At 48.5% G+C, this 24704-nt stretch overlaps 1 protein-coding gene across 5 annotated transcripts in view; it reads right to left on the minus strand.

Moving 5' to 3' along the window:
• The window catches only part of trpm3 (transient receptor potential cation channel, subfamily M, member 3), a 345827-nt gene that overhangs the window by 62188 nt on the left and 258935 nt on the right, over positions 1–24704 (minus strand). For all 5 annotated transcript variants that reach the window (XM_038804097.1, XM_038804096.1, XM_038804098.1 and 2 more), the window contains exons 9-12: positions 16033–16105; positions 10653–10753; positions 3179–3313; positions 1803–1853 (exon numbers count right to left, since the gene is read on the minus strand). In XM_038804097.1, the coding sequence (XP_038660025.1) occupies positions 1803–1853; positions 3179–3313; positions 10653–10753; positions 16033–16105 (360 nt within the window). The remainder of the gene's footprint in view (positions 1–1802; positions 1854–3178; positions 3314–10652; positions 10754–16032; positions 16106–24704) is intronic.

Below are 24704 nucleotides of genomic sequence, written 5' to 3' on the forward strand. Positions count from 1 at the left end.
ACCATGTGACCAGGTGTATGGATGAGGGTAGTGCAGTCGATGTAGTTGACATGGATTTCAGCAAAGCCTTTGACAAGGTCCCACATGGGAGACTTATAAAGAAGACAAATGCACAGGGGATACAGGGCAATTTAATAAGGTGGATTAAAAGCTGGCTGAGCTGTAGGAAACAGAGGGTGATGACAGACGGCTGCTTTAGTGACTGAAAGCCAGAGTCCAGGGGCGTACCACAGGGATCTGTGCTGAGCCCCCTATTATTCATCATTTATATAAACAACATAGATGATTATGTGGGGGGTAGGATCAGTAAGTTTGCGAATGATACAAAGATTGGCAGGGTGGTTAATAGTGAGGTTGAGTGTCTTGGGTTACAGGAGGATAGAGACGGGATGGTCAAATGGGCAGAAAAGTGGCAGATGGAATTGAAAAGTGTGTGGTGATACACTTTGGAAGGAGTAAAGTAACAAGGAAGTATTCAATGAATGGCCTGACATTGGGAAGTTCCGAAGAACAAAGGGATCTTGCCGTAATAGGAAGGAGTAACAATTGTCCATTGATCTCTGAAGGCAGACGGGCAGGTTAATAGGGTCGTGAAAAAGGGACACCTGCCTTTATCAATCGGGGCATAGATTACAAAAGCAGGGAGGTCATGTTGGAGTTGTATAGAACTTTGGTGAGGTCACAGCTGGAGTACTGTGTGCAATTCTAGTCGCCACATTATAGGAAGGATGTGATTGCGCTGGAGGGGGTGCAGAGGAGATTCACCATGATGTTGCCTGGGATGGAACATTTCAGTTATGAAGAGAGGTTGGATAGGCTTGGATTGTTTTCGCTCGAGCAGAGAAGACTGATTGAGGTGCACAAGATTACGAGGGACATAGGCAGGATGGATAGGGAGCAGCTGTTCCCCTTAGTTGAAGAGTCAGTCACGAGGGGGACACAAGTTCAAGGTGAAAGCAGTACTCCACATCATGGGTCTAACAAGAACTCTGTAGAGATGTGGCATGACTTCCACTCCAGTAGAGCAGGAATTTGATAAGATGACAAGAAATGGGAGCAGGAGTATGCCATTCAGCCCATCAAGCCTTCTCTGCCATTCAATGGTATCATTGGAGCAGGACTGATGTGTTGGCCGTTCAGCTTGTTCCAACACCATTTAATGAGATTGTGGCTGGTCAGCACCCAACTGCATTAGCCTGGCCTCAGCTCCATGTTGCTCGATACCTTCTCCACTGAACAGGCCATAGAATGGCTGGTATTGGAGCCGGAGGTGGCACATTTGAGTTTGTGGTTAAGAGGTATTGTGGAAGCAAGTCCATAGGGTGTTATACTTTGTTATAATAACGTGAGGACTGGTTGCTGATGACACTGGATGGTAGTAGTGAGAAAGAGCCTATCATGCCCCATCACTGACCACCCTGAACCTGATTAAACATCCTACACTCAATGCTTTTTAAAAATAAATTTATAGTACCCAATTATTTTTTTTCTAATGAAGCGGCAATTTAGCGTGGCCAATCCACCTGCACATCTTTGGGTTGTGGGGGTGAGTCCTACGCAGACACGGGGAGAATGTGCAAACTCCACACAGACAGTGACCCAGGGCCGGGATCGAACCTGGGTCCTCAGCACCGTGAGGCAGCAGTGCTAACCTGTGCGCCGCCGTGCCACCCAAAACATCCTACCCTCAACGCTACTCCTCCCCGGAAAATAAACGAGAGAAATAGCACGACGTATGAATGGTACTTGACATTCTGCACGAATGACAATCACTTTATGACCTACCTTATTCTACAGCCTACCTTTTTAACATCCCTGACCAGCTGGTACAAAGTGTTTGATGGGCCATGTCTCTGAAACAGAATAAAGATGGCAGTGAGATCAGCCGAGTTTGCAAGGAGTATCAGTCAGCATCGCTGGTGTCCCTGTCAGACCGCAGTAACAAGGGGCGGAACGTTTAAGTTAAGTGTAAGTGAATCCCGCCCCCTCCGGCTGCCGAATTCTCTGGAGCCGGAGATTCGGCGGGGGTGGGAATTAAGCCGTGCCGGTTGGCCCCCCCCCGGCGATTCTCCGGCCCGCGATGGGCCGAAGTCCCACCCGTTCTATGCAGGTCCTGCTGGCGTAAATTAGAGTCGGTCCCTTACCGGCGGGACCTAGCGGCGGGGGCGGGCTCCGGGGTCCGCCGGGGTGGGGGGGGGGCGATCTGGCCCTGGGAGGGTGCCCCCACGGTGATCTGGCCTGTGATCGGGGCCCACCAATCCGCGGGCGGGCCTGTGCCGTGGGGGCACTCGATTCCTACGCGCCAGCCGTGTAGGCCTCCGCGATGGCCGGCGCGAAGGTGAACCCCCCCCCGCGCATGCGCGGGGATGACGTCAGCAGCCGCTGACGCTCCGCAAGCCGGCGGAGTCCCTTCGGCCCCGGCTGGCTCGGCGCCAAAGGCCTTCCACGCCGGCCGGCGGGGCGCAAACCAATCCAGCGCCGGCCTAGCCCCTGAAGGTGCGGAGGGACATCACACATGCTTTGCAAAATATAAGGTTGTTGGCAGGAATACAAGACCCTTGAGTGAGGCGTCACGCAGGATCGCCAGGCGGCGGGGCAAGGGAACTGGATGAGGCAGCCCGGCCCCCCCAGGAGGCCTGGACCATGAACGTCAATGAGACAACTGGCTATCTGTTTACAGCAGAGGCGGCCGTGGTTCTGCGAGTAAATGGGTTAATGTCGCGCTCCAGACACAAGATCCAGACTGACACTCCAGTGTAGTACTGAGGGAGTACTACACCGTCAGAGGTGCAGAGTTTTGGATGAGACGTTAGACTGAGGCCTTCTGTCCTCGTGGGCGGAAGTAAAAGATTCCCGGGTGCTGTTCTGAAGAAGGGCAGGAGAGTCCTGATTAATATTTACCCTCAATCGATATCACAAAAACAGGTTTTCTGGGCATTATCACATTGCATGCTGTGGGATCTTGCTATGCACAATTGGCCACTGTTTCCCCTACATTACACCAGTGGCCACACTTCAAAGAAAGTACTCGATTGGCCTTTTGACCTCTTTGGGAGGCTGCTGAGGTTGTGAAAGGCGCTAGGTAAATGCGAGGCTTTTCTTTGGAGTAGGCCCTGAATTGTTTTTATGCTGTACAAACTGGATTGGGAAAAGCAGGCAGCTTGAATGAATTACTCACAGTGTTGTAGAGCTCCTCGAGCCGGGAGATAGTGAGGAAGCGATGCATGCTCACCCCATTCTCAATCAGCAACTTTACAAAGTCCACACGGTCCAGAACTAGAGCATCGAGCATGGCCTGCTCGAGGGAGCCCACCTAAATATCAACAGCAATCAGATGCAATCACAGTGACCGTGGACACAAAGGATCCAGTTTCAGTTTGTGCCCCATATAAATTTTTTACCAGCCTATCTCAGAGAGAGATGGTACCCACTGTAACACTGAACATTTTGAGGGCTAGTTTTGCAAAATGGAACCTGTATGTGTAGGTGTACCATATAGAATGTACCATATAGAATGTACCATATAGGTGTAACATATAGAATGCACCATATATGTGTATTGTATGGAATGTACCAGATAGAATGTACCTTGTAGAATGTACCATATAGAATGTACTATGTAGAATGTACCATATAGTTATACCGTATAGAATGTACCATATAGAATGTACCATATAGAATGCACCATATAGAATGTACCGTATAGAATGGCCATTGGCCGCCGGCAGGATCTTCTGCCCCTGCTGATGTCTACGGTGTTTTGTGTGGCTGGCACGGCCTGCTGTCACGGAACTTGCCTTCGGATGAAGGTCCCGCCAGCAGGAAGGACAGGAAAATCCCACCCCATGTGTTAGTCCGTACAAGGCCGAGGAGGCAATAGAAAAACAGAAAATGTTGGCAACATCTGGGGAGAGAAACAGAGGGAACGGGTGGAATTTTCCCCATAATCTGTCAGAGTATTGGGGCTTTGACTGAACACCGACATGTATCTCCGCAGGTTTACAGGCCAGAGTTTCAGACATTCTGACAGAGAAGGAAGTGGGGGCATGGTTTGCACCATCACTCTGGTGGGCGGGGCCTGATAGGGTCGACGAGGTTGGCTCTACAGAGATTGGGGCGCCCTTCAGCAACCCCCACCTCTTCAAGAAGATATCGGGGCTCTTAGCCCCCACAGCTCAATCTTTGGGGGCTCTCTCTCCCCCCCCCCCCCCCCCCCCCCACAGCGCAATCATTGAGGGCTCTGTGCCCTCCACAGCACAATCTTGGCGCACGTGATGTCAAGTTTGATTGATTGATTGATTTATTGTCACATGTACCGAAGTACAGTGAAAAGTATTTTTCTGTGGCCAAGGGAACGTACACAGTACGTACACAGTGGACAAAAAGAATAATTGCCAAAGTACACTGACAAATAAGTAATTGGTTACAGTGCGGAACAAGGGTCAAACAAAGCAAATACATGAGCAAGAGCAGCATAGGACGTTGTGAATAGTGTTCTTACAGGGAACAGATCAGTCCGAGGGTCTGAGGGAGAGTTGTTGACCAATCGGTCAATTAATCAATCAGTTCTGGGCACCGCGCTTTAGGAAGGATCTGAAGACATTAGCGAGAGGGCAGAAAAGATTCACGAAAATGGTTGCAGGAGTGAGAGAGTTCAGTCATGTGGGTGGATTGCAGAGAATGAGGCTGTTCTTTTTGAAGAATGGGAGGTTGGGAGTAGCTGTGATCGAGGTGTTCGAAACCATGAGGGTTCTGGACAGATTAGGTAAGGAGAAACTGTTCCCATTTGAGGACACAGATATAAGGTAATTGATAAACAAAGCATGGGGAAAAAGCGTTTTTACAATGGGTAATTCTGGAATGCACTGCCAGTGCCACTTCATTTACCTAATGGCATCCTCTTAAAGTAACAGCATCAACATCTTGTAACTCTCTGGTTAACTACCTTTCAACCAGTCTATCCAATATCATCTGTTTACTCGTTCATTACAAAGTTGGAGTACAGTTCTAGTCTTCCTCTTAACTCACTACTTTGCTGTATACCCTGTTACCTTCCCAACCTCTTTTCATGGACGATTAATGTCTTCATTGCTCCAGGGTTAGAATCATTGAATGGTTACGGCACAGGAGGCCGTATTGGTTCTTTGCAAGAACAATTCACCTAGTGCCTGCCACATTTTCCCCCATAGCTCTGCAAGTGTTTCCTCTCCCGTTAATGATCCTGTTCCCTTTTGAAAGCCACAGTTCAATCTTCCTCTCAGGCTGTGCATTCCAGAATTACTGACATTGGCAAGGTCTCACCCAGGTGGCACTGCCAAGATACCCAGGTGGAACTGCCAGGGTGCCAGTGCCACAGTGTCCACATGGCATCAGGGGTGCCAGGGTACTACCTATCCAGTGCCCAACTACCCGGGATCCCTGATCGCCTGGGAGACTTAACCAGCGTCCCTAATCGCCTGGGAGACCCCCCCAACCCAACTCCCCCTCCACAAATGCCGGTACACCTGGTCCACGTTTGTGGAAACCAGTGCGAAACGGTGCCCGCTCAGGGTCTCCGAGGTGATGCCGTTCGATCCAACGCCTTGGGTAACTCTGACGTAGACATATTCAAGTGAGACTAACTACTCTTGTTCTGGCATCAAATCTTGTTCCAGCCAGGAATCACAGAATGTTAAAGCAGAAATGGAGGCCATTCAGCCCCTCCTTGCCTGTGTCAGCTCTTTGGAAAGAACTATCGAATTAATCTGGCCACCACCCCGCCCACTATTCCCCCTCAGTCCAACAATCCTGGCATCCTGCCCATCGAAGGCGTGATCCAGATGGTGAGGCCTGTCGCGCGATTAACCAGCCTCGCCACGTCCCGGGTCGGGCACTGCGAGTCTGTTAGCCCGCACCCCTAACCTTGTCAATTTGTGACAGACTTGAACTATTACCTAGCCTGAACAAACATAACAGGTACTAAAAGCAAAGTACTGTGTCAAGAATATCCCGCTCCTTGATGCACTGGGAATCCATTTCAGGCAGCAGAGGGCAGTGTTGCCTAAGGTGCGACCAAAACATTTGCAGAATTGCGAGATGGGGGCAGAGAGAGATCCAGAGGGATTTTCACGAGGAAATGAGGGGAAATTGTTTCCACAGGCAGGAGGGTCGAGAAGATCAGAGATTTAAGATAATCTGTGTATCGTGAAACACAGGCAGAGATGAGGAGAAATGATTCTACTCAGGAAATTGTTGTGATTTGGCCTGGAAGCGGATTCATAAGTAACTATAAAAAAGGGAATTGGATGAATACTTGAGGAAAGGATTGTTGGACTGAGGGGGAATAGTGGGCGGGGTGGTGGCCAGATTAATTCGATAGTTCTTTCCAAAGAGCTGACACAGGCAAGGAGGGGCTGAATGGCCTCCATTTCTGCTTTAACATTCTGTGATTCCTGGCTGGAACAAGATTTGATGCCATTGGACGTTAAAGAAGCAGGTTAAAAAAAAACAGACTTTAAAAGGTTCGCCATTTAACCGGGGGGAATGGGGGGGGGGGGGGGGGGGGGGGGGGGGAGCCTACACAAATTTTCTTTCTGTAAGTGTTGCTGAAATGTAATTTAAAAAAAAAGAGTTGCCCCATAACAGCTGACAATAAACGCACAAAAGGCCGGGATTCTCCGTCGGCGGGATTCTCCGTTTTGCCGGTGCCCAGGGGGTTTCCCAACGGCGTGGGGCTGCCCCTCGATGGGGAACCCCATTGGCCGGCCGGGGTAACGGAAATGTGGCGCAGCGGGGCCGAGAATCCAGCCAGAAATCTCTGATGTACGTTTTATTGAAGCAACTGAATTGGAATAAAGTTCAATGCAACAATTCTATTGGACTGAAGTAATAATAATTTAATAATAATCTTTATTAGTGTCTCAAGTTGGCTTACATTAACACTGCAATGAAGTTACTGTGACAGGCCCCTAGTCGCCACATTCCGGCGCCTGTTCGGGTACGCAGAGGGAGAATTCAGGATGACCAATTCACCTAACAGCACGTCTTTCGGGACTTGCGGGAGGAAACCGGAGCACCCGGAGGAAACCCACGCAGACACGGGGAGAACATGCAGACTCCGCACAGACAGTGACCCAAGCCGGGAATTGAACCTGGGACCCTGGAGCTGTGAAGCAACAGTGCTAACCACTGTGCTACCGTGCACAATAAGAGTGAGATGGTGCAGCGATGACTGCTGTTTGCGCAGGAGAGTTAGGATCATCAGCTCTGGTCCAGTGGGAGATCTGATATAGTGGAGCTCTGGTCCAGTGGAGTTCTAGTCCAGTGGGAGCTCTCGTCCAGTGGAGCTCTGGTCCAGTGGGAGCTCTCGTCCAGTGGCAGCTCTGGTCCAGTGGAGCTCTGGTCCAGTGGAGCTCTGGTCCAGTGGGAGCTCTGGTCCAGTGGAGTTCTGGTCCAGTGGCAGCTCTGGTCCAGTGGAGTTCTGGTCCAGTGGCAGCTCTGGTCCAGTGGGAGATCTGATCCAGTGGAGCTCTGGTCCAGTGGGAGATCTGATCCAGTGGAGCTCTGGTCCAGTGGGAGATCTGATCCAGTGGAGCTCTGGTCCAGTGGGAGATCTGATCCAGTGGAGCTCTGGTCCAGTGGCAGCTCTGGTCCAGTGGAGCTCTGGTCCAGTGGAGCTCTGGTCCAGTGGCAGCTCTGGTCCAGTGGAGTTCTGGTCCAGTGGGGCCCTGGAGGTTGTATCAAAAGACTTCCCCCACGCTCCTGGCATTGGTCACCCAACACCTCCAGTCCTGTGGCACCCTGCCTTCCCACAGCCAATTGGACTGCGAATAGGTGTATTGGTGGCAGGTTCGCCAATGCCAATCGAATTATCTTTATCTCAATCGTAAATATTTTTAGCAAATTGTTCAGCCAAGGGGAAAAAAGATGAATCAATTTTCTTCAGTGTCCCAATGAGGATTCCCGCTGGATGTTTGTCCTGGAGATCTCGTTCTATACCTGGAACATCCAGGGAAATCCTGGAAGATTGGCAAACCCCTGCTCCTGTCCAATGATCACCGGTCTCTAATTCACTTTCTCCTGAAGGCCTTCCACAGAATCCTAGAATGGTTTCAGCACATAAGGAGGCCATTCAGCCTGTCCAGCCTGTGCTAGTCCTCTGCCAGAGCTATTGAGCTTCTCCCACCACCCTGCATTCCCCCCACCCCCTCGCCTTGCAATATTTTTTCCCTTCAGATAATTAGCCAATTCCATTTTTGAAAGGCATGATTAAATTGCCCCCACCACAGTCTCAGGCCGTACATTCCAGATGATAATCATAGAATAGAAGAATCATAGCATCATCCCTACAGTGCAGAAGGAGGCCATTTGGCCCAAGGAGTCAGCACTGACCCTTGGAAAGAGCGCTCTACCTGGGCCCACCCCACCCTATCCCCGTAACCCAATAATCCCATCCAAATGTTTGAATACTTGGGGGCAATTTATCATGGCCAATCCACCTAACCTGCACATCTTTGGACTGTGAGAAGAAACCAGAGCACCCGGAGGAAACCCATGCAGACACAGCGAGAACGTGCAGACTCCACACAATCACCCAAGGCGGGAATTGAACCCGGGACCCTGGAGCTGTAAGGCAGCGGTGCTAACCACTGTGCCACCGTGACGCCCCTCACTGGTTAACCACTCATTGGTAAAATGTTTATCCTCATGTTGGTTCTTTTGCCAATCAATGTAAACCCGCTGGCTAGCCAGTCTTGTGGCGCAATGATAGCGCCCCTACTGCTGGATCAGGAGCTCCGGATCGAGTCCAACGCCAGGACATGTTGACCACAGAAGAAGCGTGCATGGGCCTGTCCTCTACAGGGAAAGGATCATGTTGTACCTTTTGCACCCTGGTGAACTCTCCGTGACAGTGCCTCGACCAATCAGTGTCAATTTGCCAACCAATAAACCCCCTATTTTCGTGCAGTATAAATTGTTGCTCCGGTTAAAGTTTGGTGTTCTTGCATCCGACCTGATGAGTGCATGGCACAAAGCTTCAGCAACATGTCTCTATTTTGAGCAATGCTGGAAGAATCTTGCGTGTCTGCTCCCATACTTGTTCAATTATAGCCAGCAAGTGTCCGGCAATAGTCCTCATTTTCACACGGCCTCTCCCCTTCCAAACACTTGGATATTTCTGCACGTGTGCAGCAAAATAGGTTGGTGTGTAAAGCAGACCTTCGACCTAAGCTTGTCTCTCTTCTGATGGGCAGCTCAAATTAAAATTGGAGCTTAACTCCCATCACTCCTGCCCACCCCACTCACAGCTCCAGGGCCCCAGGTTCGATTCCCGGCTTGGACAATGTTTGTGTGGAGTTTGCACTTTCTCCCCGTGTCTGAGTGGGTTTTGCTCCGGGTGCCCCTGTTTCCTCCCACAGTCCAAAGATGTGCAGGTTAGGTGGATTGACCATGTTAGATTGATCCTTAGTGTCCAAAAGGGTTAGTTGGGGTTACTGGGTTACGGGGATAGGGTGGAGGTGTGAGCTTGGATGGAGAGCTCTTTCCAAGGGTCGGTGCAGGCTCGATGGGCTGAATGGCCTCCTTCTGCACTGTAAAATCTATGATTCTATGATAAGTTTTGGATCAGTCAAAACTTCTTCAGTTGAAAACGGAAGCCAACATTTTTGGTAAATTCCGTATTCGTGACACATTGATTCCTCATCTATGACCATTTGATTAGATTAAACCCCCCCCCCGGTGTTCAACCTCATCATCCCGTTTAACCCTGAATTGAGCTCCATACTCTAGTCACCTCTCCATCACCTTTGCTGCGTTACTGACCCTTTTATCCATACTCTTGTCACTTTCACATTTGGTAGCCCCCAAGCCGGTCCTTTGATTGGTTGCCTCATAGCTTTCAATGCTCTCCTGCTCTCCAATGTATCTTCAATACATCGAGAGACATTTCGCCAATTGGCAACCCCTAGCAGCTGAATTGGAGTCACTGAAATACTCACTCCCAACTCCTTGCAGTAGGGACAATCTCCAGTTTGCCCCTTTAGTTACCCTCAAGTTAGAGTTAAGTCCACACTCGAGCAGGTTGAGCAGTTGCTCATCACTTAAACTGACTTAACCTGCCGGGGTGTTTCTAGATCATTTGTGGATGCAGTGGAAAGTATTCCTTCCTGACTTGAGTGCTGCACTCAGTGCAGATTGAATTAAAAATGCACCAGAGTGGGTGGCACGGGGGCCCAGTGGTTAGCACTGCTGCCTCAGGGCGGCGAGGACCCGGGTTCAAATCCCGGCTCTGGGTCACTGTCCGTGTGGAGTTTGCACGTTCTCCCCGTGTCTGTGTGGGTCTCACCCCCACAACCCAAAGATGTGCAGAATAGGTGGATTGGCCACGCTAAATTGCCCCTTAATTGGAAAAAATTAATTGGGTACTCTAAATTAAAAAAAATAAGACACCCCAGTGCCTGAAAAGCTTGCAATCGAAAGTGTCCAACTCAAAGGGAAAATTGGAAAATCTGCATTGTTTAATAATTAATAAAGAGATGAAAACATCTCATTTGCAGCAAAAGGAAATCGAGAATATGCATTATTTAATAAATAGTAACGCAATGAAAATGTAATACTTGCAACGGATCTTCTGTTTTGAAAAAAAAATGAGCAACAATCGTCATTTACTGTACCGGCCACTGTTGTCCATAGATAAAGATTTGACTCCGAGCTATGTCCACTCTGTTCCAGGCCAGAGCTAAACTCAGCTGGTCAGGTGCTGATGCATTGGCTCCTGTTCACAAAGACGAAGGGAACATTTAAAAAAAGGGTTAGCATCACCTTGTCATTACATCGGCACAAACCCGGCAAATGTCCGCGGCGCTTCCCTTCATTAGCTGCTGTATTTGACGCCTTTATTGCAATGAAATGTCCCAAAACGTCTCACAGGAGCATAATTAGGCAAGAATTTGACACTGGACCACATCAAAAGATGTTGAGAAGTAGTTTTTAAGGAGCATCTTGAAGGTGGAGGGAAAGGCAGCTGGGTTTAGGGAGGCAATTCTACAGCGGAGGGACTAGGCATTGTCGCCAATGGCGGAGAGGGTGCTCAAGAGCCCAGACCTGGAGGAATGCAGGGATCTTGGAGTGTTGTAACGCTGGAGGAGATGACAGAGATAGGGTGCAGCAAGGCCGCGGAGGAGATCTGAACACAACGAGGAACATTTTAAAACTGAGGCATTATTGGGGCGGCACGGTAGCGCAGTGGTTAGCACTTTTGCTTTACAGCGCCAGGGTCCCAGGTTCGATTCCCGGCTTGGGTCGCTGTCTGTGCGGAGTCTGCACGTTCTCCCTGTGCCTGCGTGTGTTTCCTCCGAGTGCTCCGGTTTCCTCCCACAAAGTGAAATGAAAATGAAATGAAAATCGTTTATTGTCACGAGTAGGCTTCAATGAAGTTACTGTGAAAAGCCCCTAGTCGCCACATTCCGGCACCTGTTCGGGGAGGCTGGTACGGGAATCGAACCGTGCTGCTGGCCTGCCTTGGTCTGCTTTCAAAGCCAGCGATTTAACCCTGTGCTTTAAACAGCTAAAAAGTCCCAAAAGACGTGCTTGTTAGGTGAATTGGATATTCTGAATTCTCCCTCTGTGTACCCGAACAGGCGCCGGAGTGTGGCGATGAGGGGATTTTCACAGTAACTTCATTGCAGTGTTAATGTAAACCTACTTGTGACAATAAGAAAGATAGTTATTATTACTGAACGAGGAGCCAGGGAGGGCAGGTAAGTTAGCGCAAGGAAGTTGGGGGCGCGGGGGGAAGGGATTCGCTGTGGATCGGGTAACAGGCAGCAGAGTTTCAGATGATCCTCCTTGCAATGGGACTTCAACCCACAGCTTCCTGAGTCAGAGGTCAGACTGTCACAGCTGACAACCTGTGTGGAAACTCTACCCCATTACCCGTAACAAAAGTGAATAGAATTACTAATTAGGAAGGGGGGGGGGGGTGATGCCACCATCAATTCACACAAAACAGAGAATGGATGTAAACTGTGGCTTTAATCAACTAGAACAGTGACTGCCTGCGACTGATCTGCTGATGAGAGCCGCCTACAGGGCTGCTGCTCTTTATACCTCCCCTCAAGGGGTGGAGCCAGGGGCGGAGCCCACGAGGGCACCAATATGATACATTTCATGTAATATCATACAATGGTCCATAGGTGGAGCCCACATGGGCAACAGCGTGATACAGCGACATACATGGTGAATGGTTACTGCAATACGTTCACCACGGGGCGGGGGGGGGGGGGGGGGGGGGGGGGGTTGCGGGGGGTGGCTGGGGGTGGTGGGGGGGGGGGGGTGGAGAAATCTAGCAATGTTTGCCGGGGAATCCTCTCGGGCAGAGATTATGAATGAAGATCAGTGCCGTAAACAATCCCAGAAAAATGTGGGTCACTCCCTTCCATTAAAGTTGGCTGAATGTATTAGGAACTTCAGCCCATCACACACGTTAAGTGCCTTCATCATTATTTGTTTCCCTTATGCATATTCCTGTGTATGTAATTTTACAGCCTAATGATATCAGAGGACGTTAATCAGGTGAAATATCTTCAATAGTCTTGTTCACTGCGCACTGCTGACAAACGGTAACTGTTCCGTTTTAACCTGATGGCTCCTAATTTCGCACTGTAAACACTTGTTAGCTCATTGCAAAATTATTCAGAGTTTCTTGCATTTTAAATCCCCGGAGGCTTATTTACGAAGTTGACAAATCAGTTAACAGCTCTGCGTGTAAACTGCTCCCTCTGAAATCAGCCATTACCACGGTGTAAATAAAACACAAGGTGACACGTGGTGATTAGCGAGTCTTTTGAAATCACCTGGCACAGTTTAAAATTAAATCGCAGTGTTCACCGGGAATTGTTCATTGCAGTGTGCTGAATTTAAGTGCTCCATTGACTTGAGCCTGGGGAGAAATTGTTTCTCCTCCCACCCTGTCTTCTGTGCTTTGGGTGGAGAATTTGTGTCATGGGGGATGCTGTTGGTTCCAAGTTCCTCCACCGTGCATCAGGTACGTTGGATATGCAGATTAGGGCCCTTGCTGCAAATTCCTATATTCAAATCATAGAACATAGAACAGTACAGCACAGAACAGGCCCTTCGGCCCTCAATGTTGTGCCGAGCCATGATCACCCTACTCAAACCCACGTATCCACCCTATACCCGTAACCCAACAACCCCCCCCCCCTTAACCTTACTTTTATTAGGACACTATGGGCAATTTAGCATGGCCAATCCACCTAACCCGCACATCTTTGGACTGTGGGAGGAAACCGGAGCACCCGGAGGAAACCCACGCACACAGGGGGAGGACGTGCAGACTCCACACAGACAGTGACCCAGCCGGGAATCGAACCTGGGACCCTGGAGCTGTGAAGCATTTATGCTAACCACCATGCTACCCTGCTGCCCCAATAGAATCATTGAATCCCTACAGTGCAGAAGGAGTCCATTTGGCCCATCAAGCTTACACGGAATCTTTGAAAGAGCATTCTAGCCAGGCCGACTCCCCCGCCCCATTCCCGTACCCCCTACCTAACCTGCACATTCGTGGACACTAAGGGGCAATCTCAACACGGCCAATCCACCTAACCTGCACATCTTTGGACTGCGGGAGGAAACCGGAGCACCCGGAGGAAACCCAGGCGGACAAGGGGAGAACGTGCAGACTCCACACAGTCCCCTGATTTGAACACGGGCGCTGTGAGGCAGCAGTGCTAACCACCACACCACACTGCAGCCCCCAAATAACGGCGATGAATGATTGCTTGAGGCCCACTCTGCAATATCGGGTTGCCTCCAGAATGTCCAGCTGTTTGCACTCCCAGGTCTTCCTGCAACCTACCATCAGTTACATATTGGGTAGGATTTTCTGGCCCTCACTGCTGGAGGTATTCCCCCAAAAGGCAACACCCCTCTCCTCTTCCCGGCGGCACGTCCCCCCCCCCCTCCCCATTGGTGTGGCTGGCAAGCCAAAGGCCAATGGTAAAGCCACCTCTTCCACTGGAAAACACACTGTGGCATGGGGGGGAGGGGGGGGGGGTGAGAGGGTGGGGGGGGGGATCCAGGTTGTAGAATTTGTCTTCCATCCATAAAAGGCGACAGTGAGCAGGTCATGCGCCCTGCATGTAGCACGGTAGCACAGTGGTTAGCACAGTTGCTTCACAGCAATTCCCAGGTTCGATTCCCGGCTGGGTCACTGTCTGTGTGGAGTCTGCACGTCCTCCCCGTGTCTGCGTGGGTTTCCTCCGGGTGCTCCGGTTTCCTCCCACAGTCCAAAGATGAGCAGGTTAGGTGGATTGGCAATGCTAAATTGCCCTTAGTGTCCAAAAAGGTTAAGTGGGGGTTGCTGGGTTACGGGGATAGGGTAGATACGTGGGCTTGAGTAGGGTGCTCTTTGTAAGGGCTGGTGCAGACTCGATGGGCCGAATGGCCTCCTTCAGCACTGAAAAATTCTATGAAACACTATGAATGTACACGTGACGCCAAGCACCCTGTGCTTATGTACTTTTGGCATGAAATCGCGGGGGGAGAGCTTTGTCCATTTTCCAGCTGCTGGCAATCAAGGCAAGAACTCTGTGAAGGTGGATCATTTTTTGTACAAGAAAGAGATGGCCAGAAACTCAAATATGCAGAATACTGGCCAGGATTTCTCATCCGAATCTGCTGAGAGAGCTGTGTGACCTCCACAAGATGCTGTGATTGTCCATAGTTTAATTAGGTATTTGCTTGAATTTCAGGGCAGATTGAATACGGCCAATTCACATATCCTTCAGCAACATTGAACAGTTTTCAGTGTCCACTTTTAAAAACTGGAGATATCGTCCTGCTTGTATTAGGCATAATACCCTCGTACAGAATGTGCAAAAATGTTATTTTTACTGTTTAGCGTTTAAGTAGCACCGAATGATTGCATTCGGTGACCATCTCCAAATAAGACTTGGGTGTGCATGAGGGAATTGTGAAATATCTGAGTGAATCCAATACTACACCTTCTCCCAGAAATCCTCCTGACGAATATTGTACAATGTACGGCATTTGGTGAGCAGGCATAAGGCGTTTGATTAAATGTTTGATTCGCTCGCATTTTACTAATAATCTTTTATTATCGTCACAAGTGGGCTGACATCAACACTGCAATGAAGTTACTGTGAAAATCCCCCAGTCGCCACACTCGTATTTGGGTACACCGAGGGAGAATTCAGAATGTCCAATTCACCTAAAAGCAGGTCTTTCGGGACTTGTGGGAGGAAACCGGGGAAGCCGGAGGAAACCCACGCAGACACGGGGAGAACGTGCAGACGCCGCACAGACAGTGACCCAAGCCGGGAATTGAACCTGGGACCTTGGCGCTGTGAAGCCACAGTGCTAACCACCGTGCTACCGTGCCAGACCAGCTATGTGGGTGAAAGATTCATTTACTGAACCAAATTGATTACATTTTTGGCAAGAACACTCTTTATGATGGCAGTAGTTGGAATAATGAAGGGGGGGGATGAGCTGATTGGCCGCAGCTGTAAAAATAACTGAAGGGCGACCGGACGGAAGAAGTGACGTGAGGTAAATATCAACAGATTAATTTGCTCGCTTTGACAATTGGTGCCCTCTCTCTCTGGCATAGGGAGTTAAACATCAGGGAACCTCACATCAATGACAACAACTGGTATTTGTATAGCACCTTCAGTGTAGTAAAACATCCCTTGGTGTGACACAGGAGTGATTAACAAGCACAATTTGACACCGGGCCACGTAAGGAGGTATTCGAACGGTTGATTAAACGGTTGGACTATCAGAGGTAACTTTTAAAGAGGTAGATGGGGAGGAAAGAAGCTTAAGGGGGAAAAATCCAGAATTTATGGCCCAGACACCTGCCGGTGGGGGAGAGATGGAAACTAGGCCAGACTTGGAGGAAGTGCGGACGTCTTGGCGGGTTGTAGGGCCAGAGGAGGCCATGCTGATTGAGAAGCAGGGACGCCTCACCAGCAGATCTAGTCAAGTTAGCGGAGGAGGCTGTGTTACCTTTCAGCAGTGCCGTCAGAATGGCGAGATCAATATCCTGATGTCCCTCTGATCCCATCCTGAAGACAGTTATCTGAAAGAAACCGTAGAAGAGAAAAGCATGATTGTTGACACTGAAAAGTTGTCAGGGTTTTCAAGGTTGGGGGAAGGAGGGGAGCAGGTATCGTTGAACTCACCAGGCGTGAGCCAAAAGATACTCTGACAGCCTCGCTCGCAGACCAGACATATGTGTGACACAATGGACAAATGAAAGCCTGGGTCCTCTGTCCATTTACGCCAGGGTAGTCAACTCAGGTTGGATGGATTCCTGGAAGTTTCATCACATGACCTCCTGCCTCCAAACGCCCCTCCCCCACACTCCCACCATTGGTTGCCCATTGCGTCAATTCCCGTAGCATCCCCCCGTCCTGCAGCCAATTGTTATCTGATTGGTTGATTCGTGACTGTCAATCAAACAGTCTGGTTTCCCTGTATCCAGTGTCTAAGTGCCTCATAAATAAAGGCACTGGAAGAAGATACTGGAGACACCAGGGCAACCCTCTTGGGTTGGCATCTCGGGTTTACACATTGATACCAAAATCTGCCAAGTCTACAGATGGGAACCCAAGTCATCCATGGTAATGCCAACCTACACTTCTATCCCCAGAACATGCAGATACTAACCCAGCCCTCAGCTGAAGATGTTGCTCAACCACATTGCTTCCTTCAGAACGAGAGGCTGAGTAAATTGGCTTTCTATTCGCTGGAGTTCGGAAGAATGAGAGGCGATCCCGTTGAAACCGACAAGGATTCTGAAGGGGTTTGACTGGGGTGGACGCTGAGAGATTGTTTCCATTGGTCGGGGAGCCTAAAACACGGGGGACAGGGTCTCGGGACAAGGGGAGCTGATCATTTAGGCCTGAGATGAGGAGACATTTCTTCGCTCCAAGGGTTGTGAATCTTTGGGATTCTCTATCCCAGAGCTTGGTGGTTGCTCCATTGTTGGATCCATTTCGGGCTGGGATCAGACAGAATTTTAGTAGCTCGGGGAATTGGGGGGTATGGGGAGTAGATGAGTTCAAACCCGAGGTCAGTCATAATCGTATTGAATGTTGCAACAGACTCGACAGATTATATTTCTCCTCCTGCACCTGGTTCTTCTTAATGTCAGCTTCTCTGTGGCAGTGGGGAATAATTATTTATTTAAAAATAAAATGAAGAGATGAAAGATAAAAAAGAAAAAGAGTGAAAAATGACTCGCACTTATATAATGCCATTTATGTCATAAAGCCAATGATGAATCCCTACAGTGCAGATGGAGACCATTCGGCCCAGTCTGCACCGACCCTCTGAAACAGCACTCTACCTAGGCCTGCTCTCCTGCCCTATCCCTGTAACCCCACCTAACCTAACCTAAGGGGCACCAAGAGCAAATTTATCATAGCCAATCTGCCTAAACTGCACATTTTGCACTGTGGGAGGAAACCGGAGCACCCGGAGGAAACCCACGCAGACGCGGAAAGTGCAAACTCCGCACAGACAGTCATCCGAGGTTGGAATTAAATCTGGGTACCTGGCACCGTGAGGCAGCAGTGCTAACCATTGTGCCACTGTGCCGCCCATTGTCAGCTTTTGACAACCAGCCCGGCACTCATAATGGCTACAGCTGCCTTACCAAAATTTCCCATCAGGTCACTGGAAACTTACCAAACAGAATTCCATGCCAATCAATGGAGGGGAGCAGATGCAGAGATTTTTTCCAACTATCAAAGGCATGTGGTGGGATTTTCCAGACCTTCCCGCTGGCAGGATCTTTCAGACAACCACGCCCCCGCGGTGGGTTCCCCGGTGGCGATATGAGCAAGAAATGCAAAACACATCGGCGGAACCAGAAGATTCGGTGGACGTTGATGAGATACCGACACTTGGGTAGTGTACATATCAACACAGCCAATAAGGAGGAAACAGGCAGCCACAGGGAGAATGTGTAAACTCCACATAGACAGTTACCAGGAATCAAACCCATGTCCCCAGGGGGATGGAGATGGTGGGGGTGGGGGGAGGGGGGGGGGGGTTGGAGGATCCCCCTACTTGTGTAGGGGGGGAGCAGGATTTGCGTTACAGGGGGGGAGGGGGGACAGCCACCAGTCCTCGCTATCGTTTTTTTTCTGGACTGCACAGCCAAGAGGCAGATTCAATGGAATTGGGCAAAGTTCCCAGCTCTCAGGAGGCTTCCCCCAGTGATCACCAACTCTCCAGGCAGCAGTGCTAACCACTGTGACACCGTGCTCCGGATTCCTCCCACACTGCCCAGATTAGGTGGATTGGACGTGCTAATTTGTCCCTTAGTGTCCCAAAAAATTTGCAGACTAAGGTGGGGGTTACGGGGATCGGACAGAGACCTAGGCAGGCTGCTCTTTTGGAGGGTGGGTGTGTACTCGATGGGCCGAATGGCCTCCTTCTGCACTGTCGGCATTCAAAGGTTTCTGTTCTATGAAGGAAATACAATTGCTGGGCAACGGGAAGAGCGCAGGGACAGTGGGACTAATTGGACAGCTCTTTCAAAGAGCTGACACTGGGACGATGGGCCAAAGGGCCTCCCTCAGTGCTCTCCTATCCCATGGAATTATTCACAAGCACTGCCTTTAACTAAAGTGTTTGTGAATGGCTATTGGAGGTTCTGGAAAATAAGACTTGGCTTTCCTAATCCGTGAGACCATTTGATAACTTTGCTTCTAGTGAGATTGGAGGTACTTGTATGACCCACCCTTTCAATGCAATGGATGGTGTTAACTTCCTTCTTGGACTCCATCCTTTTTGGAGTTAGGAGCTGGAGGCCCAATCCTCTTCATGCTGAAGACAAATCTCTGCTCACCAGATAACAAATACTTCACAACCAAATCCGCGTGGGGAATGTACCCGTTTTGTTAAATAGACTTGTCACATGATTTACTTTAATGCGTTCAGGAGGAAATACTTCAGGATTCTGAACCCCTGGCATTTGATACGAATGACATGATGAATCATAGCGCTTTGAAGGGTGACTTGGGAAATGTCAGCTGCATTAATAAAGTGAAATGCAAATGTCAGCAGGCCTGCTGCTTCCATTATTAGTACTAATTAATGACACTGTACTTTCAAGTAACTTTAACAAGCCACTGTGGAGCAATGATAACAAGTTATTGGGGCTCGGGAGGAGTTGACCTAAAACTTTCCAGAATGCGACCAGGATGGAGAGGTTATGTCTATCAGAAATGGCTACATAGGCAGCAAAGAGGAGACTGAGAAAGGTCTTTAAAATTCTGAACAAGTTTGATAGGGCAGGTTGTAGAGAATATGGGCTGGATTCTCCTTTCAGGCGGCTATGTTCTCCCGCTGGAGCTGAATATTGCGGTGGTGTTAGGACCGTCACCCAGAAGCCATTCAGTCTATGGCGGGGATCGCAAGGGATTCCATTTTGGGAGGGCAGCCCGATGGCGAGGTCCAATGGCTGTTCCCCCCCCCCACCTCCCTGCAATGGAAATTCTGCCCCCCTCTCACAAGTAGGGGCATCCTCCACAGCCCCCCCCCCTCATCACCATAGATGTTGCACAGAACGCACACATGAGGGTGACATAAAACCCTGGTAAACAACAGGTGCCAGGATGAGGCTCAATCATAGGTTGATCACAATTTTGTTGGATAAGGTTTGGACATGACAGCTCCAGGGATTGGATCGAGTCCAACTGGGGCGGGCTGTTGATTTTTGGAAGTTGTATAATTGATGTGTTTTTATCAATGTTTAGTAGATAGATCTTGGCATTATCCCGATCTCATCTCTCGTGTACACGAACTCAAGCTTGGGAAAATAAAACCATCTTATCCAGATTGTTGTTGCGCCTGTTGCTCTCTGTATTGAGTTGAGTCACACCGAAGAACTACGTGTGAAAGCTGACTCAATACACAGGTCTTGAAAACGCTCCTACACCCCCCCCATATCAGAGAACCCCCCCCCCCACTTATCAGAGTCCCCCATAACAGAGAACACCCCCATTAGTCTAGATACGATTGAAAACTAAATTATCAAATCAAAAGCAGTTAAGTGCTTTCTGCTGAAACATTGAAAGCACTTAACTCCTAGATGTTTATAAATATTGCAGTTAGTTTCACAGCAGGGTACTTTTGATCCATTCAAGCATGAAGAGAAATGAAATTAAACAATCCAGACATTTAGGTGACAGGAAGCTGTCAATTACTGCCTAGTAAATGCTTTTTCTCATTTAAATGAATAAAAGCCTTGAGGATCAAAGGATCTGAGGGGACTTAAACCCTGGTGATGTGGTTTTCACTTTTTTATAAAGTTACAGCTGCTGCTTCTCTGCTTGAGGCAGCAGCTGTAAGGGACAGGTGAATTTTAAAGCGATGATTTATTTTCACGGTTTCTGTCTGGACTGCTCTTTAGCTACCTGGCTGGGGTGACTGATGAGGGGTCTCGGTTATGGGGGTCTCTGATGGGGATCACTGGTGGGAGGTCTGCTGAGGCTGATCCCATTTCCCCCCTGATTTTGGATTCTCCTCTGCATCAGGAATTCTGTTACCGGTGGCCGGCTGCAGGGAACCCATCCCCGTTTTCCAATTGTGGGGCGGAGCCCAGAACAAGTGGCCATCAATATAAGACAGTCACTAATAAATGCAAGATGGAATTCTGGGGAAACCTCTTTAACCAGAGAGTGATAAGAATGTAGAGCACACTACTGCATGGCACAATTGACGTGAATAGCATAAATGCATTAATCGTATCACAGTTATGAGGTTTATAAGGTATCTATGCCTTGGAATTGTTCCTTTAATTTCATGTAAAATGGAGGGGGCCATGTGACCAGCTCTGAAGTCTATCACATAGTAAGCCTGGATGGTTTGATAGTTAGGGATTAGAGGGGCCCCAGATTGTTTTACTGGGAAGAAGGTGCAATATGTTTATGCTTATAGATTATGGCGGCAACCTGGGTTAACCATGGAGACTGTGTGTCCCCAAAGTCCCAAAAAGGTGTTGGCAATGTTGGGAAAACTGTCCATTTAATTCCAAGGTAAAAGAGAGTTGGGCTCTCAAGGATGGATAATTAGCATTGCTGCCTAGATACAAGTCCCTAATGATTTATATTGCTTGAGGAAGGATATAAAGTTTGTAAAGTTTATGTCACAGGCTTTCCTTGAATATGACAATCTTTGGAGTCTACCTGAATCCAGGAGAAGCTAATGGCCATACATTATCTATGATTCACCATGCAGGCATGCAGGTGGGAGTTTGTGATTGAAAAGATAAAATCAGTAAGGGGTTGGAATGAGCCTGGAAGAGTCTCCTAACTTGGGCCGGGGGAGATACTTCAGGAAGATAAAACCTTACTGTGAAAGTCAGTTCTAAGATTACTCAGGAGCTCAGAATCACTTTGGATTGATTTTTGGAAAATTGAAATTCTACATAAAGGAGGACAGTGTAAAATGTACCTGCGAAGTGTGTATTTTTAATTAGGCTAAGAATAGAAAGGTGGGTATTTTGTTCTGTGGTTTAAAATATAAGTTGCCTGCAAAAATACGGTTTACTTTAGAGTGGTTTTAATCATTTGTTATAGTAAATGCCTTACAACGTGAAGGCTTGACGTGTCATTCTTTCAGCTGTTAACTGGAAGATTGAATTTCTTTTCAAAAGTTATGTTATCAATAAACCCGATGATAAGGGAGAAACTGCTATTGTTTGATGAACAGACCTCTATAAGTGGATAAATGTTTAGCAGTTCTTCTGGAGCATACGATTAACTGAGTGGCGGCTTAAACTGACTTTAGTTGTTAAATGTGAGTGTGTGACACAGATTATTCACACCGCCTTTATATCCAGCTTTTGTTTATTTACTTGGCCCATTTCTATCCCCTATTGCCTTGCATAGTCATCCCTTTTATCATTTAATCTCTCCAGCCTTGCACCCTACAGGTCCACCCTTTAGTTCCTCCCTCTTCCCCCTCATCCTCTGCCTTTGTACTTGCTTAAACCTTGTTACAACTCTCATATTTTCCAGTTCCCTTCAAAGGCCATAGCCCTGAAACACTGACTCTGTTTTCCTCTCCCCAGATGTTGCCTGACCTGTTGGAGGTTTCCAGAATTTCCTCCTTTCCTTTCCGATTTGGATCGTCCGCAGTATTTTGCTTTTGTGCCAATGGAAGCAGGTTGATCTCCCAGGCAAGGGAACCTCTTAATAATTTATCGGCAAACGATGAACAGATTGCGTTCACTTTCCCAGATTTCGCTTGTCAGCAGCTACATGCACCAAGTATAAAATGCCTCTCCTGGAATCACCTCCTGGTACTTGTGAAAAATCACTCCATGAAATATTCGTTCAAGGACTCAACTTTTTATTTATTGGTCGGATATGGGCATCACGGGCCCGACCAGCATTTGTTAACCAACCCTAATTGTGTCCTGACAACTGTTAAGAATCAACCGCATTGTTGTGGGTCTGGAGTCACGTGTCGGCCAGACTGGGTAAGGACGGGCGATTTCCTTCCCTAAAGGACATTAAGCGAACCAGATGTGTTTTTAAAAATAAATTTAGATTACCCAATTCTCTTTTTCCAATTAAGGGGCAATTTAGTGTGGCCAATCCACCTATCCTGCACTACTTTTGGGTTGTGGGGGTGACACACATGCAAACATGGGGAAAATGTGCAACCTCCACACGGCCAGCGACTCAGGGCCCGGATCAAACCCGGGTTGTCGGCGCCGTGAGGCAGCAGTGCTAACCACTGAGCCACCGTGTCGCCCACCAGATGGGTTTTTACAGCAATGGATTGATTGTCATCAGACTACCTTACAATCCCAGATTTGGAACAAAAATTAATTGTATTTGAATTCAAGCTGCCTTGGTGGGATTTGAACCCATTGCCTGGGCCAGCCACTTGATTTGTGCTGTGGAAAAAAAGGAAGTCAAAGCACTTAGCTGCTTTTGATGTGATGAGGAGCTGTCCGTCATGGCAAGAGTGTTTATACAGACGTTGTGGTTGGCATCAAAGCAGGGTAATGGAGATGCATTCATGTGTGAAGGGAAAGATAAATCAACAATCCACTGAGCAGTTGTCTCTGGACTAATAAACTTGTCAATCACTGGCTAATGCAATGTATTGCTGTGTGAGATTGAATGGAAAATTTGCATTTCAAAAGCTGTCAAGGGATTTGAAGCCCCTTGAAATGTACTGGGCTTTTGAGGAAGCCTCTGACACTTGTAACACCTGTCGCTTTAAACACTTCCGTCTGAGGCAGCAGGTGTTAGGAAAGGGTAAGTGAAAATGCATTGAGTTTTCACCCATACTGCATGGACTGCTCTTCAGGTTTCAGGTAGGGGTCTCTGATGGGGCTTTCTATTGGGATTTCAGATGGGGGGGATGTGGGGTGATCACACAGGGGTCAGAATTTGTCTTGTGGGGGTACAGGGGGAATTTCGATGGACTTTGGGAGCACCTCCATTATGCACTGAGCCCCTTGAACCATTACGGGGGACCCATACGCCCACGTGAATCCCTATTGAGAGACCCGGAGCATCACGGGAACATGGAGAATCGGGCTTCCAGCCTGTTAATCGGATGTAAATGGGTGCAAATGACTAATTTGCATCTTCCTGCTGGGTGTATAGGTCGTTGGCTCTATCACAGCTGGCGGGGGACCAGAGCATCGGAATAGGATTGGCGCCTGGAGCCAATTTATTTGGCCAAACCGCGATTCTCCATCGAATCAGCAAAGCTGCTACCGACGGCGGGCAGCAGAGAATCCACCCCATTTCCACGCCCTACCCAAAGGAATTTTAATAAATATTGTTTCATTTTTGTCTGACCTAGTTATAGAATCGTAGAATCATAGAATTTACCGTGCAGAAGGAGACCATTCGGCCCATCGAGTCTGTACCGGCCCTTGGAAAGAGCACCCTACTCAAGCCCACTCCTCCACCCTATCCCCGTAACCCAGTAACCCCACCTACCCTTTTTGGACACTAAGGCGACTTTAGCAGGGCCAATCCACCTAGTGTAGAATAATTTTATCTATTTAAATTTCATTTAAAATATGAATGCCTGAAATCCTTGAAGAGAATAATGTTGCATTCAGCAGCTTACTGGGACTACGAATATTCTGAGAACATTCGACATTTAATCAAGTATTTCATTGATTATTTCGTCGGTTGATTTTATGCTCCAGGATCATAAAGCATCTTTGAAAGAGGGAGGTTTGTATTTTCTCCCTGCCTTCCCGATGCCAGTGTGAGTTTGAGAAACAGGATACAACATGCCAGCAGGAAACATAACCTGCTGGAAATGCGCGGGAGAGAGGTTCAGCACCTGTAAAGAAGCAAGGAGTAATGTTTTTCTGAGAGGTTAGCCTGGACTACATCACCTATCCTTTACTTTCCAAAAAGATGCCATGCACTGTTAAATACTTCCGGCACCTTCTGCTCCTAATCCCAATTCCAAAACACTTGCAGTAGTTCCCCCACCCTCCCCTGCCCCATTTACCTCCGCAGTATTCCGACAGCCTGCTAAATAAATTATTGAAGAAATCCTGAAGCATTCACGGCGCTAATTCTGGGAAGTGAGCTCAGGAAACCATGAGGTGCCATTTAATGTGCGACTGAGGCGTTGGCTGCGGGTGGAACCTGCCTCTCAAAATCATGAAGGGG

This window comes from Scyliorhinus canicula, chromosome 8 (assembly GCF_902713615.1).
Source record: "Scyliorhinus canicula chromosome 8, sScyCan1.1, whole genome shotgun sequence".
In the NCBI taxonomy this organism is placed as follows: Eukaryota; Metazoa; Chordata; class Chondrichthyes; order Carcharhiniformes; family Scyliorhinidae; genus Scyliorhinus; species Scyliorhinus canicula.